The following is a 15998-nucleotide window of genomic DNA, read 5'->3' on the forward strand; positions in this document are numbered from 1 at the left end:
TGCTGCTGTGGCATTTGCGTGGAGCCCAGGGTCAACTGGGGACTCCCCAGCTGATCCTGGGTTCTGTGGAATTGCTGAGTGGACCCCAGGGTCAACTGATCCCAGGCTCTGCATGGCATTTCAAAGCAGCAGCACAGCATGGAGCCCAGAGTCAGCGGGGACTCTGAGTCCCCCGCTAAGTCCAGGCCCAATGAGGGCACTTCTGCTTTGAAATGCACAAGAGCCACTGCTGGGGACTCTTGTACGTTTCAAAGCTGGCACGCCCGCTTGCAGCCTGGAGTCAGCAGGACTCCTTGCTGACTCCGGGCTGCATGCAAAGTTCCATATTCCTCCTTAGAAGCGGGGGCTCTTGTACATTTCAATGTTCCTTATTTGTGCAGCACTACTCCCTGCACTGACCCACTTCCTTTTTGTTTGCTGAAGCTACTGTCTTGTAAATGAAATTATTTTTTTAATCTTGGAGAACTCTTCCTAATGTTTGCTTTAAAAAGTAGCCAGCTCTTGCTATGGAATGGGCATCCTCCACACTGCAGTGTAAACAATCGTTTTCTCCCTAACTCCACATTTTTTTATTCTATTTTTCATGGGTGTTCAAAGAAAATCTACATCTCCCCTTTTCTTCATTTTCTGGAATAAAAAGTGAATCTTTACATAGTATGATTTCCATAGATTTCCTTGAATACATATTTTCCCTAACAGCTGGATAATAGAGTTCATACAAAAAATTGGCAAAGTAAACCATTTAAACCAGGACGTTACAAATCTCAGGGCAGCTGTATAACTTGAATTCCACCCTTTCTGGCATCTGTATATTCAGTTTTATGATGTTACATACCGTTTCTCAAATAGTGCTCGATCAAGCCGTTTTGCAGCCTCTCGTCTTTTTTGTACAATGGGGTTGTGATCTCAGTTGGGGCATCTGAGTACTATTGCAATACAAATAAAATAACTCCTATTTTTATAAGTATGCAATTGAATATGATGTGCAAGCACAAAATATGCTTTTAAATCTTTACAACTTTGACAATCAACAGCCAGTTTTTACAAATTACCAGCAGGTGGACAACTCCGTGCTTGCCAAATGTTCAGATTCTAAATCTACTCTTCAAAAGATATTGTAAAAGTATCTTAAAATGTAGTCCTCGTTCTCTTAAAGTTGATTACAACTTTTTTTCCTTAAAAAGTGCAAACAACTGAAAATAACATTTTCAATAATATCTTGGAATTATACTATATCTATAATGTTCCTTATTACCATCGCAATTTAAAATCTTGCTAAACAGCAAATAGGAAGACAAACAAATAAGGAGAAATGTGGTATGCACAATAGGCTGAAACAGGAGTGTTGACCAAATATTAAAATTCCTGCTTATGATGGAGGTAGGGATCACTGCAAATTTGTTTAATTCCTGGGTTGTATGGACTACACTAAAGATAGAATGATTATTTCAGTCTCCACATCTATTTAGTCCTTATTGTGTTCATCTGCCAAGTGGCACAGTTGAAAAGAAAATGTCCTTTAAGAACCAAAGGGAGATTAAAAATCACTGTCTTGCTAGAAAGAGACTGAAGTAATCAGATTTTAGATGTTTGAGTACATTTTTGTCTATTTACCTGTGACAAAAATGAGAACTTTTATATTGAGTGCTCCACAGTAGCTGACACTAAAAAATAAATGCCCCCCTTATTGCCAAACTACTGTAAGATAATTAGCTAAGCCTTAGACTTTATTCTTATTTACATAAATTTAAGTTCATTTTAAGGGTGCTTATTTTTGTATCTATTACTGTATATTTTCCTATTACATAGTTTTATCTGCTATTTTTCACTTCCTTTCTCATTTTTGCTATGATCACCCCTTCCCCAACGGAAGTGTCAAAGGGGAGATAATTCAGCTGACCTGTACTTTGAATGACTGTGAAGGCTGATGATGCTAGTACATACATAATAAGAAAATAGTCACGGCACGCATAACCAATGCCCTAACTGAAGTCATATTTCCTAACAGGAAGTATGTACATATATTTTAGAAGTCCAGTTTGTTGTTTTCTAATTACTTTTTCTTCTTTTGCTGGTTGTAATCCTGGTGGAGTTTTTATGACCTGTTGCTTAGCAACTTTTATCAACAGCAGCAAAGCATTTTCATTTTCCTTAACCTTATGAAAGTTAGGTTCAGTCACCTCTAGCACTCATCAGCAGAGGAAAGTTGTTCCTAATGTAATGTACAGTTTCTGCTCAGAATCCATGAGCTGCACCTAGGATGAGCTATCTCTTTTTAGCTCCTGAACTGCCTTTGCCATTTAGTCCCCTTTCCCCTCAAGCTTTTGAAGAAATCCAGCGCCATGCCGGGGAAGCGTGGAAACGAGAAGCTCAAAGGCAGGCCAACTGTGCAACAACATATTCTGCTAGTTATGGAAAAAAGGAACTGCCTGAACCTGCAAGCTGGAGGGCCAAACCTTCCTCTCCTACCAGGATAAACAGACCTCATCCACCAGAGTAAGGCTTATTCCTATTTAGTAGAGCCTCCAATATGTCGTTCTTTGAATGGAAAAATAAATTCTTCCTAGAGGTAGAAGCTAGGAGAGGCTTACTACACTAGGTCTCTCTTATTCTTCACCTCTTCTTCAAAGAAGAATTTAACATACTAAACTAGAATGCAACCCAGGGCTGGCCTACAGCATTTTGGCACTTGAGGCGGGGAGCTCAAACAACACCTCCATGCCCCCTTGCTTGGGACAAAACTTTGAAAGGTCTCAATTCTGCCGACTTTCTGTTCTTCTCTCATGGTACTGCTCTGCTTCCTACATATGCACCAGCAGCAGACACAATTTTCTACACTCTGGGTCTTAGTGGTGCATGCCTCCCCCCTCTCTTCCCCACATACAGTCTGGCACCTGAGGCAGCCACCTCAGTTCACCTCATGGTAAAGCCAGCCCTGATGCAACCTGACTGCCACAGAATGCCTCATAAAAAGATCACCTAATCAAATTTGTCAGGTTTTGTTTAACAGCCAGGATTAAGCTAGTCATACTTCATTTTCAGTCCTGGAATGGGAACAGCTAGTAAGTAACAGCAACAAGGATTTCTAATGAGATCATAAACTACAAGGGCTCATATTCTTTATGATGTCATCAGACTGCTAAACTGGAATTATTTTATCATTGCTTTACTATTCAAGTTTATAAGTTAAAGAATTGGACATCTATGCATGTATATATACACACATTTACCAGTTTAATGAGTCAGAGACAGCTTTCACATTTCAGGCATTACATTCATGTGATCATGGGGCAGGCTTTAGTGTTTCTCTTCTAGGGCTATAAAATCCCTGTTAATCAGTTAATCGTCTGGTTAACTCACCAGTTAACTGACTAAGCAGGATCTGGGCTGGGGACCACTCCAGCCAAGATGGAGGAGCCCCCAGCCCACAAGGCTCTGTGCTGTGGCTGCCATCAGCTCCTCCCTGTGGGGTCCTGGGCCTGCTATAGACAGGGAATGCTCTCCTCCGGAGCAGCCTCTGTCTGCGATGGGCCCCTTCGGGTATGGAACAGCCCCCTGCCTGCAGTAAGCAGGGCACTGCTCCAGCCCCCACCAGTTTCTAGTTATCCAGAACTGGTAAGCATTACCCAATAACAGGGTAACTGGTTAACCTTTCACATTCCTGCTTTCTTCATCTGTTTTTTGGCTTATGTCCTCTCCAAGTGCTTCTGGGTTTGTTAGAAGAGCAGCAATTAGTAGTGTGGTATTGAACTGTACCTTAGTATTAAAATTTACACTATGCTAGAAGATGGAAACATTTGCAGAGTACATGCTTATTATAAAAATCCATTTTTTATGAAATCCTTATTCAAATCTAACAGAAAAAAAGGAGCCATCCATCAAGAAATCTCAAAAAATACATGAAGGTCAAAAACATTGTGTGTTTTGTTTCAACATCCTTACTGTTTGATGGAAGCAAATGTAGTTTGCCACAATAGCACGTTTTTACAAGCTGGTGAGAGAATGTGATGTAATTGTTTATTCTGATTAATCTTGGTTCTGATGGAAAACATCTGCTAGTATTTGTTGTCTGACAGAGCCAAAACATGTACATGAATCATGTCCTTAATTAGAAATACAGTATTGAAAGACATTCAGTAGCTTAGTAATTGCCTCAAGTCTGAGTTTATTATATGGGAGTTGAGACTATGTCAGACAGGGGATCCCTAATAGATGGGTGTATAAAAGGGGTCCCTTTATGTAACCACTGGCCTAATTATAAGATCTAAAATCCACAATGTTCCTTTTAAAAACAAGAAAAACAAACTCTTACAATGCAGACTAAAGAGTAAAAATATATTATCTTAGGGGGAAAAAAGCTCCCTAAGGGAGAAATCCAGGCCACATTGAAATCAATGGGAATTTTGCCACTGACTTTAGTGGGACTAGGATTTCACACTACAATTGTAGGTGAGACTTTAAATGCCTAAATGTTATGAATTCTCAGACATAGCTGCAGCACCAACCTAATTTTTGCTGCTCTATGGTCTTATTTGCCGTAGATGGCATATACAGGCTTTCTATTCATTGTAAAAACTACTATCATCCTCATATCATGGACTGTTTTCCATCCTGCATCTTCCCCGTCTCCCTCTCCATATATGGGTCTGGAACACACTACATACATACATGAACAGTTGACGCATGAACGCTGGGCTCCATCTGCTATAGTCCCACTATAATTCTTTGCTCTGAGGCTTTTCTGTAGTGTCTAGATACTGCCAAGGTAAATTACATCCATGTTAGATCACAAGAAAAGGCAGGGATATGTCTGTACGAGACTGGTGTACCAATGGAGAAGAGGGGATTGCATGAGGGGGCAGGCTGGAATACAGACTTTGGAAATGAAGTAGGTTCTGGAACATTAATTGAAAGTTTTCCGAACTTTATGATGAATCTATTCCTTGATAGGATTGTAGCAAATTTGAAACTTGCCTTCTGCTGCACTAGTTTCCAAGAGAAGGAAACAGAAGATGTAGTGAACTTTCACTCGGAGCAGGATCTTTGAGAGATTGACAGGGAAGGCTTGGTGGCCTGTGCACCATGTCTCTAAAGGACAGAGGATCACCAATTTGGTTAATGGGGTGTCTTTCCACCTTACCAGACAGTTAGTACTGTCAGCACCATGCTCTAAGAACTCATGCTACTCCCATTCAGACACTGACATTGTCCTGTCCGTCAATGGAGAATCTTGCCTGGCTGTCAAGTTTTTGTAATTGAACAGGGATCTTCTATCTCACAATGCCAGACACAGCAAGATTTAGGGTAAAATATTCCAAAGTACCTCAAGGATTTAGGCATCTAAGTCCCATTATCAAAAAATGTTTTAGGCACTCAGGGCTGGATTTTTAAAGGGATTTTCTGATTCAGCAGCTGAGTGCACCAACACAACCTCTGGGTGGCTTAGTGGAAATGTTGAACCCAAGTGAACAAGTTGAACTCTATGCTACCTAGGTTCCCTTTAGATTTCTTGGGGATAGTTAAGACCTTAAACAAAGTTTTCACATGTCACCTGAGCTAGGTAGGAGTGGGGGAGGGAGGAGAGAAGAGGTGGATCTAAGTGCCTAAGGAGCTGACCTGTTCTGCCTGGCTGATGAGCCAGAAATTAATTTTTCCTTTCACTCAGGATCTTGCTAACTGTCTCCAAGAATTAAGAACTGCCTCCTGTGATCCTGCTCCTAGAGACATATACAAATCCTGTTAAACCACTATAGAACTAGAATGGCAAGTAACATTTTGAAAAGGCATGCCTTAATGACCAGCTAGAGCGTAATGAGTGTTCTAAGCACCAGAGAAAAGAACAGTCCGTTCGTTGTGCTTATTTCCCAAAGGTTTCTTCTTTCAAAGCAGCTTGTGAGAGACAGGATACCAAACCAGATGGACCACCGTGCTCTGTTCTTGTAATGGGCAATGGCATAAAAAAATGTAAACAGATTTATATACTTTAAATAACAAAAACTGACCAATGACAAGGTAAAGAATGCTGCAAATGTATTTTCTTACACAAGTTTATAGAAATAAAGCAGTCTTTTGTTTGAGCTAAAAGACTTAAACGTTCTCTCCCCTTGTGTGTTCTCTAGAGTGTTTATGGTAAACAAGCTTCACTATATACCTGGCTGTTATGACAGCGATAAACAAACTGCTGCAGCTGACAAAGGTAAATCTAACACACTTGGTTATTTTGAAGAGAATTCCTTAGCTAATCTGGCAATCTCTGTGATTTCTAGATTCTTGTAACTGGTGGAGCAATGACAATGATTCAGAGGTACTGAGAGACTTAGGTTTGGGTGAAGAGTGAAAATTTCATCTAGAGAGGAGGCAAAGAAGAGGGAAATATACCAGAGCGACTGGGCTCTACTGGCAGAATCGGCTGCAACATGACTGGACCTAGACTGCAGTGTTTCCAAGCAGTGTGTAGATGGTGCTGTGGCGCAGTGTTGCTTAGCTCTGCAGCCACAGCTAGCCAGCATCTGAGGTAGTGGCAGTTCAGCATTCAGTAAGCAGCTGCCCCTGCTGGAGTGCTCCCTCTAGCTAAGCTGGTAAAATGGCCTACTTGGGAACTGCCGGTTGCCTGGTGCACCAGTCCAGGACTGCCACGGAAAGATAAGCAATTGTTTCCCAGAACTGTCAGGTGAAAGACAAGCAGTTGCAAAATGACCCATAGATTACGGGTACAAATAGGAGTGGACTGAAACTCAATAGAAGCTGGATCTGATGCAACCAAAGTCCTTTCACCACCCTCTTTCCTACATCTAATCTTTTCTCTCCCTGCGTGGAATGTTCCTTGCCTATTCAATGCTACCTCCAGCACTTTCTGGGTAATGTTTCCCCCATCCAAAGTTTGTAGGTCCAGAGGCTCCCTCTGATCCCAAATTCATGAATGTTGCCTGAATTCATGAAAGCAACACTGGCTGCAGGCACCATTTATTAAGGTCACTATGTCATCTGTCATTAGTCACATTTTAATATTACATTTGAAGACAGACTGCTGTAATTGCTAAAATTTATTCCTCATACTAAACTGAAATGATGTATATTTCAGTCTGTCTGTGTAAACAGTGTTACTTTTAAATAAAACACCCATAGCATTTTATTACAATTACAGTACAGGCAGTCCCCGACTTACGCCGGATCCGCACTTATGAACGGGGCTTTTCTCGCCCCGGAGCTCACGGGCGGCGGGTCGCCACCCATGTCCTCCAGGGCGAGAAAAGCTTCTCCCAGTCTCCCTGGTCTGCTGGGGGGGGGGGGGGGGGGTCCAGCAAAGCTGCTGGACCCCCCCCCCCCCCCAGCAGACCAGGGACACCCGAGCAAAGCCGCCGCCTGGGCGGCTCTACGAGCAAAGCTGCCCAGGCGGCGGCTTTACTCGGGTGTCCCTGGTCTGCTGGGGGGCGGTCCAGCGGCTTTGCTGGACCCCCCCAGCAGACCAGGGGGACAGGAGCAAAGCTGCCCAGGCGGCGGGAGTCCTGCCGCCTTGGCGGCTTTGCTCGGGTCTCCCTGGTCTGCTGGGGCGGGAGGGGGCGCAGCTAGTGCGCCCCCCCCCCCCCCCCAGCAGACCAGGCTTTTGTTGCGGGACGCCTCGGGTAGAGCAGCTGGGGTGCTGCTGGGTTGGTCCTGTGGGAACCTACCGGGCAGCGCCCCAGCTGTTCTGTCCCAGGCTCCAGATTCAGCAGCTGTTGAAACTGATCAGGCTGATTCCAGGAAGCTGGGGGCAGAGCAACTCTGCCTCCAGCTTCCTGTAGAGAGCCCCTGGTCAGTTTCAGTGGCAGCAGCTGAATCTGGAGCCAGTTCCGACTTACATACAAATTCAACTTAAGAACAAACCTATAGTCCCCATCTTGTACATAACCCGGGGACTGCCTGTAGTGTAGTATTGACTCCTTGAAATTCTTCACATTATCACAGTGTCGTATCTAACTTTTGACATAAACCTTCCTCACTGTATAACACTATTTCTAAAGTTAAAATTCATGGTTTGGGGATCTGGATTGGGGACAGGAAACATACCAACAAATTGGATTATATTAAATGACCTTAATTAAAAACATTGAAACTAAGGTCCTAAGAGTTCAAGCTGTAAAGTAGATTTTATTTTGAAGCTGTCAGTGAACTTGTGAAAGACAACTGTAAGTACTTTCTACCTATATTATCAGTAATTCATAAACACCAACTGTCTATCACATCTGTAATTAGGATGATGAAAAATGAGCTATAGTGAAGAAGGAGATTTTTCTGTGAGAGGGTAAAAGTTAAGTTTGTTGTTGTTAGGGAATGTGACTCACTACAGCATGATAGGGTGCTCTTCCTTGTTTCTATTATTTTGAAGTATTTTAAATTCTTTCTAAACATACAGCCTAGTTCAGCAAGATAGTTCAGCATGAAGAGTCTGACTAAAGCCAATTATAATGATCTAATATTAAAAAAAAACCTTCTTATTGTCTGTTATCTTTTGTGTAATAGTTCGTATTAAAATGATAACAGTTTAAAAATGTTAACACTTTGGGATAGCCTATGACCATGGTAACAACAACTGAAAGGCAAAGACTATGTGCCTTAAGTTCTACTCATCCCAAAGCCCGAATACTACTGTGTTTATAAGCAGTCTTTATTATTACATGGGCCACATTTTTATTACCCCAAATATTGCCCTCAATTACTTCAACAGGAGCTGCCACTATATAGCTGGGAACAAAATGCATCTGATTCTTTTGTCTCCCTGTGCCTTGAGAAACTATTGCTGAAGTCACTAAGTATCCAGCTACTAGGTTAGTCTCCTTGATTTGTCTCCTGATTTTTTTTTAGAACTACCAAAGAAACCTTTATGATGCTTTTCCACCTTACCAATGAAAAGTGCCACATCACTGGCCAAATAGAGTGGTAAGCTCTCATCTGTCAAAGAATGGGAAGTCCCACTAATATGTTGACCATTAACCTCTTGCTACAGCTGAGTTTTGCAGAATTAAAATCCTCAAATAATGGTATTGATATTTTGCATTGAGTTAGCACTTTGCATCTTCCAAGTGCTGTTCAGAGGTTTCACTCAGTAATTGTCTACACACCACTGTGAGGAAGGCAACTATTACCTTGGTTTTATAGGGGAGGAAACAGCCAAGGGGAGGTTAAAGTGACTTGCCAAGTAGCAGACAAGTCAGTAGTAAAGCTAGGATTACAGTTGACTCACTAGATTACACTGTTGAGAGAGGTCATATCCCAGAATAGTGCACAAAGTTACAGTTTATTATTGATAATGATCTAATAAAGGGCACTAGCTGTTTTTATGAGAGTCATTGTATAATGTCTTTAATAATCCAACATTAGCTACTCAGTAAAAGAACTATAGCCTTCCATTGTTATGGGGGTAGCAATGTATCCATAGTTATTTCTCCATGCTCCTTATATGTATTTTTGTGCTGGTTGTATTTCAGTAGTTTTAATTTTGATTGAACAGCATTCAAAAAGTAGATGCAAGGATTTTTAACTAATATTTACATTACTTGGTAAAATCCTCTCTCAGATCTTGCTTAACTATTCTAACCCAGACTGTGCTTCTTGGACCCACCACTGCAGCGACCACCTTGCAAGGTTCAAGGTCTGCACTAGAGGGACCAGGGCAGGTTAGAGAAGGATGCACATTGCGTCCTCCCACCATGGAAATTTCTCAAATAAATAAATTCAGACTCAGCTTGTATTATTTTTTCTCCTGGAGGCAGCCCAGGTCAGAGGAGAATCTTTTAGTACAGTCTCTATGGACTTGTGTTCCTGGGGAGCCAGTGAGTAGGGTGGGAGATGGTGGCTGCTGAGGAGGCACAAAAGCTCCATGAAGATGAACCTGACCTTTTTTAGACCCGTGGGGAGGTGCTAAAGTTTGCAAGCAGGCTTTGGGCCTTTCATTCAGGGATGCAAGCCTGCTCCTTACATGGCCCAATATAGTAGGGGAGGTGAATAACTGCAAAGAAATCACTTTTAGGTGGCCCCATCCCACACATTTTCCCCCGGAAGATGGAGGACGAGCCAGCAGATACTGCTAAATTTGGTAACTAATCTTCTTCTCTGTACATATTTGCATATTGTAAAATTCAACAGACATCTCGAACTTAAAAAGCACAATCAATTGTATAATGTATCAAGAAATTGTACTTACTATAAGGCTTCCATTTCTCATTTTCCTTCAGGCAAATGCTATGAATATCCTGGTTACAGAGAGGATTCAAAATATGTCAGGCAACGGATAGTAAGTACAGAATTTGAAGTTCATTTGTACCTGATCATTTTAATCTCTAGCTCTTGTGTTGACAATTTAAGGCATCAGCAGTTCATCCTAGTTAAATGATTGAAGATTTACAACAAAAGTTGGTTACCTGTCTGTAACTGTTGTTCTTCAAGATGTGCTGCAGACATGCATTCCATGTAGGTGTAGGCATGCCCCATTCACTTGAACCTGAGTACTTTGCCTGGCAGTACTCTTAAGCGTGGTGATCATGCCATCATGCATAGCCTTCCTCCACTCATATAAGGATGGCACTGCCCCAGACCTCTCAGTCCCTTTGCACTGAATGTCAGGAGTATAGACATTGGTGCAGATGGAAAGGAGGATGGACTATAGAGCATCTCTGCATCGCATCTCAAAGACCAAAAACAGGTGGGTGTTTTTTCTTCCTTGTAGAGATGCAGCTGTGTATTCCATGGCTCACAACTTGCATACAGTATTACTAGGAGGTGGGCTCTGAATGTACTTACAGAAGGACCACAGGACTGCCTTTCCAAAGGCTGGGATTCATCTGACTACAGACATAATGGCGTAGTGGTTTGCAAAAGTATGCACAGAGGACCAAGTGACAGCCCTCTAAATGTCCAATATAGGAATATCACTTAGAAATGCCTTTGGCATTACCTGAGTTCTTGTGAAATGAGCTTGTATCCCTTGAGGCACTGTAGTCTGGGCTACTTCATGCTGCCATGATACAGGAAATTACCCACCTGAAGACTGCCTGTGGAGAGACAGCTTTACCTGTCATTCAGTCTGCATAGGAAACAAGCAGAGGAGGTGAAGAACAGAAAGGTTTAGTTCTATCCAGATAAAAGGGTAAACATCACTTGACATCTGATGTGTGAAGAATCTGTTTCTCGGGGATTGAACGCAGTTCAGGGAAAAACACTGGTTGAATATAACTTAAGTCAAACTGGGAAACTGCCTTAGAATAAAACTTCAGGGTGTGGCTGCAGGGGTCCTTTGTCTCTGGAAAACTGTGTAAGGAGGATCTGACATCAAAGCCTGCAACGCACAGGCTCCACTTGTAGATGCAGAAGGCATTTTTCAGACACAGAAGGGGGTAAAGAGTTGCCAGAGGCTCAAATGGAGGTCTCAGAAAAACCACTCAAACTGTATTAAAGTCCTATAAAGGAACTAGCTCTTTAACTGATGAGCAGAGATGAGTAACTCCTTTCAAGAAACTCATTGCCATGGAATTTGAAAATATCAACTTTCCATAGATAGGTGGATGAAACACCAAAATTCTCACCAGGTGGACTTTCAATGAACCAAATAGAAGATCAGAAGACTGAAGGTATAACAAATATATTGGCTTGTATTCGGGATATCTTGGAATGTTGGCTTAACTCCCTGGGTTAACCATCATACCAAGAATCACTTCCATTTGGTTGAATAGGCTGTTCAGAGGAGGTTTTCCTCCTGCTAAGCAAGACCTGCTGGACATTAGGGATGTCATTGTGTAGTTGAGTAAACGATTAACAGATAAGTCTAAACTTATCGGTTAATCCTGTTGACTGCACACACTCCCCCCCTCCCTCCACTTGCTGCAAAGAGTGGTGGAGCAGGAGCCAGTGCCCATGAGGAGCTGGCTTTAAGCAGGCTCCCCTCATGAGCAATGGATCCATTTGTCCCCTCTACCTCCATGCTGCTGCCTCTGATACAGAGGCAGCAGCGCAGAGCAGCAGGCAGCATATCTGTGTGGAGAGCTGGTTTTTGAACTGGCTCCCCTCATGGACTAGCTCCCTCCTGCCACTCTGTGCTGCTGCCTCTGTATGCGGGATGACAAGCGGCTCTCCGGGAGTGGGTCAGAGTGCACTGGCTGCCAGCCCCACCCCCAAGAACTATCGAATAGTAGTGTAACTGCTAAGATTTCACGTAGTTACATGACTATTCAATGACACAATATTTAACATCCCTGCTGGACATCCTTCCTCCTCATTTAGCAATGCAATCGCTGCCAGGAAGTTAGGGGCCTGGTGAGGATAGAAACCCTCAAACCCTGGCTTGGGAACGAAGTATTGTTTCTCTGAACACTTTGCCATAGGGGTCAATGAAGCTGGGGTATTCCAAAGGGCCTTTGCAGGTTTCAGGAGAGTTTATTGGTAGGGCAAATCTCCCTGGAGCTGATGATTGAAGACTGTTCAGCAGCTTCTGCATAATCTTCTGCAGGAATTCCCTGTAGATGCCCAAAGTAATGTCATGTTCCGCAGGAAGTCCTGATGTATCTTAAAGTCCTCTGGCAGTGAGGGACAGGAAGATTCTGGCATGGTGGCACCATCCAGGCAGGAGAGGAGGCAGTTCACTACGCCAATGACGGATCCTGTTCTTGCAACACAAGATCCAGTCAGAAGAGCCATGTAGGTTCCAAGGAAATGGATTCAGTGGTCACTTGCAGCTGAGGCAGTATGAGAACAGGAGTCACTGTCAGGACCAGTGATATCTCTGGATTATATCAAGGAGTAGGGTACCAGGGACCCTGAGGTGTCCCAGGGATTCCAAGGAAACCACTTGGCATGCAGATAAGGCACTGGCAGTCAGTGGGCACCAGCTCAAGATATCCTATCCTAATCTTGGTATCAATAGTGATCTCAGGGCAATCTTGGGCATGTCCAAGAAGGATGACAATGACACTCACCTGGCTCTTGAGGAATCTTAGAGGTTCTGTGGTGACAAATGGGCGAGCCAGCCCTGATGGGCCAAACTACTACTGAGACTCATCTGAAACCCAATATGGAGGCAGCATCGGTGCTGAAAAGGAGCGAGGAACTGGCACTACTAGCATACTAGCACCAAATGAGATCCATTCCTGCTTGGTACCAGGAGAGGTGTTGGCACCAAGGCCAGTACCAAACCTGATGATGGAATTTGCCATCATGATAATGACAAGACCCACGGATGCACAACACTAAGGGGATCCAGGCCCAGGTTTAATGCCATAGTTTGCAGCCCTTGTGGTGTGAGCTGCAGTGCTGGCAGACCTTGCAGCTCTGGAACATGGCCAGAAAGTGCAAGAGGCATAATGGAGGACAAGCCGGTAAAAGTCATAGCACTGGAGAACTCCTGAATAAGAGTCCAGGATTGACAGGCAAAAAAGGTCCGACGCTATCTGGTATGTCATTGACTTTGACATAGTTGGCTCATGTTCCAGTGTTGTCAGTACAGTATGGATGTCCCATAGCTGGAACCAGTCAGCGTTACAGGCCCTCCCTGCATATGGCATGATATTGTGGGGGTGGTTGAACAGAACTCTTCCACCCCACATGCCAGAAGAGTCAGCACTTCTCCTAGGAGTCTCCCAGAGACCTGCAATAGTCCTGACTCATTTTATAGCACCTCTTCCTTGCTGAACCAGAGAAGGATGAATGACATCTCTTCCTCTTGGGGAAGATGCCAAAAGCCTGAAGTGACAACACTTGCCAGATTCAAAGGTGACTGCTGATCAGATGAGGGCTTTGCACCTGAAGTAAATCTCATTGCTAAGGTTTCATTTTTGCCATGGGTATTTTTAGTAAACAGGTTACAGCCATGACCTGCCCATGACTTATACTAAAAAACCTGTGACTAAATCTTGGAGGGTAGGAGGGTTGGGGGACTGTTGATGGGTTGGTATATCTGGAACCATGGACAACGGATGCTTTGGCCAGCTGTGTGAGGACGTCTGCTAGGCAGCTGCAGTTGTTCCAGACAGTCACTAGAGGAATGCTGTTGGGGCCACGGACCGTGGCTGTTCCTGCCAGCTGCCCAGGGACTGCTGTTGAGGCCAGCAGATGCAACTGCCTCTGGCAGGCTGGCTAAGGACCGCTGTTGGGGACTGTGGCTGCTTCTGCTGGCCCAGGACTGATGCCAGGGACCACCCAAGCAGTGGCTAGCATAGCTGTCCCAGCTTCAACCACACTATCTTGTCCCCTGAGCCTGTTTGTGGATGACTTGCAGATGGAGCATTGTGCTCTAACATGTCCTTGAGGCACCCCAAGCACCTTGGGTGGTTGTTGCTGTTAGGGATGGCTCCCCTGCATGATGTACAATGCTTGAACCCTGGTGTGGGCATCACACAGGGCAGCCAACTACTTTACTAACACTAGCAAACTACATCAAAGATACTACCACCACCACCACTATTACTATATCCAAGCAAAGGTCTCGGAGAACAGAGCAGATGTGTGAGGTGAAGACACCACACATCTCTGACTCATTTATCTAGCCGGGGAAGGGCTACAGCCAGGTGCTGCTAGGCAAAGTTCTCCAGCTCTGGTGCACAGCACGTGCCCACATGGAACGCACACCTGCTCCTACTTAAAGAAGATTAGACGTTATGATGGGAAAAACACACAAAGCAAGTGGGGTAGTTAAGCCAATCCATGTAGAACAGTTTTGACTTCAGTTAGACAAATGCGTTCATTATGGGACACCCCATTTCAGGCAAACTGGAGAGAGAATATAGGAGAAAGCAACAAAAATACAAGGTTTGGAAAATAAAACTTGCAAGGAAAAAGTTAAAGAACTGGGTATGTGTCAAAGACAAGTTAAGGGCTTCTATGGTCACTGACTTGTGAACATGACCTATTGGAAGTCAAAACATTGGAGAGCCTTCTTTGAATAGCTCCCATTTTAAATAGGTATAATGTTTTAGCACTCTTAAATACTGTCGTGTTTTTTCCTCTCTGGCCTGTCTTAGCATTGCATTTTTGATTGTTTGGAGTCTAACTAGCCATTAGGAAATGGACTTAGAAGTTTGAAGATACTCCTCATTAATTGAATTTTGTAACTCCTTTTTAAGAGCAAGATATTGCACCACTGAAGTCAATGGAACTTTTGACATTGACTTCCTTTGGAGAAGGATTGATCCCTAAATGTTAGCCTGCATTTGTTGAATGGCATTGAGGCATATGATCAACAAACCTATCCTCATTGTGCATGCTGAACTACACACAAACCCTCTTCAGGAAGCTAGACCCACTAATCATAACCAGATGCTGTGGGCCTGATTTTTGTAAGTGCTAGCCATCCATTGCTCCTACTGATGTCAGCTGGAGTTGTGAGAGTAGGCAGCTCTTCTTAAAATCAAGCCCCTCTAATATAGCAGGCCTGGTTATAGTAGATCTGCTTGTTTTCACATGTCACTGCAGTACTCTCATTTATGTTTGCTGTTGCTCTGTGAAGTGTTAGGACAGCATCACATGGTATATCTGAATATAAGTACTTCCAAGTGATGTATTATGATGTGCTCAGATTGGCAGTGTTGGTAAAAGGAGCAATGATTTGTTGCTATCTTTTTACAGGTGTATCAAAATATGCACTGTGGGCCTTCAAAGGCACATCAGGCAGCTCAGAACTGGATAAAAGATGCCAGTGAAAATGGTGAATATAACCCTAAATCACTCCCCAGAGACCTCATTTGCTTCCCTAAAATATAAATCTTCCATGTTTCAAATTCCCTGCTGGTTTTTCAGCCTATTTTTTCACCACTATATAACAGGCGGCAGAACTATTGAGAAAATGAAAAATGTTGCAGCTGAAAGTCAGAAGATGCAGACTGTGCCACACAAGACACATACCCACACCTGTTCTGTAAGTAGCTTTCATAGTATAACTTTTCTAGAACAGGCCCCTTGCATGGCCTAGGCAGAAGACCTGGGTTTTAGAGCTACTGAAAGCAATCCATTTTCTTTGATAGCAGAAATTTAAATCC

The 15998-nt window shown here is 43.4% G+C and overlaps 1 protein-coding gene across 1 annotated transcript in view; it reads left to right on the top strand.

Annotated features, from left to right (window-relative positions):
• The window catches only part of C5H4orf51 (chromosome 5 C4orf51 homolog), a 27722-nt gene continuing 11724 nt past the window's right edge, over positions 1–15998 (top strand). Inside the window, exons 1-5 of the mRNA XM_006114686.4 lie at positions 1–2496; positions 6120–6196; positions 10212–10270; positions 15589–15667; positions 15786–15877. Coding sequence (XP_006114748.1) covers positions 2261–2496; positions 6120–6196; positions 10212–10270; positions 15589–15667; positions 15786–15877 — 543 coding nt within the window. The 5' untranslated portion in view covers positions 1–2260. The remainder of the gene's footprint in view (positions 2497–6119; positions 6197–10211; positions 10271–15588; positions 15668–15785; positions 15878–15998) is intronic.

This window comes from Pelodiscus sinensis, chromosome 5, assembly GCF_049634645.1.
Source record: "Pelodiscus sinensis isolate JC-2024 chromosome 5, ASM4963464v1, whole genome shotgun sequence".
Classification (NCBI taxonomy): Eukaryota; Metazoa; Chordata; order Testudines; family Trionychidae; genus Pelodiscus; species Pelodiscus sinensis.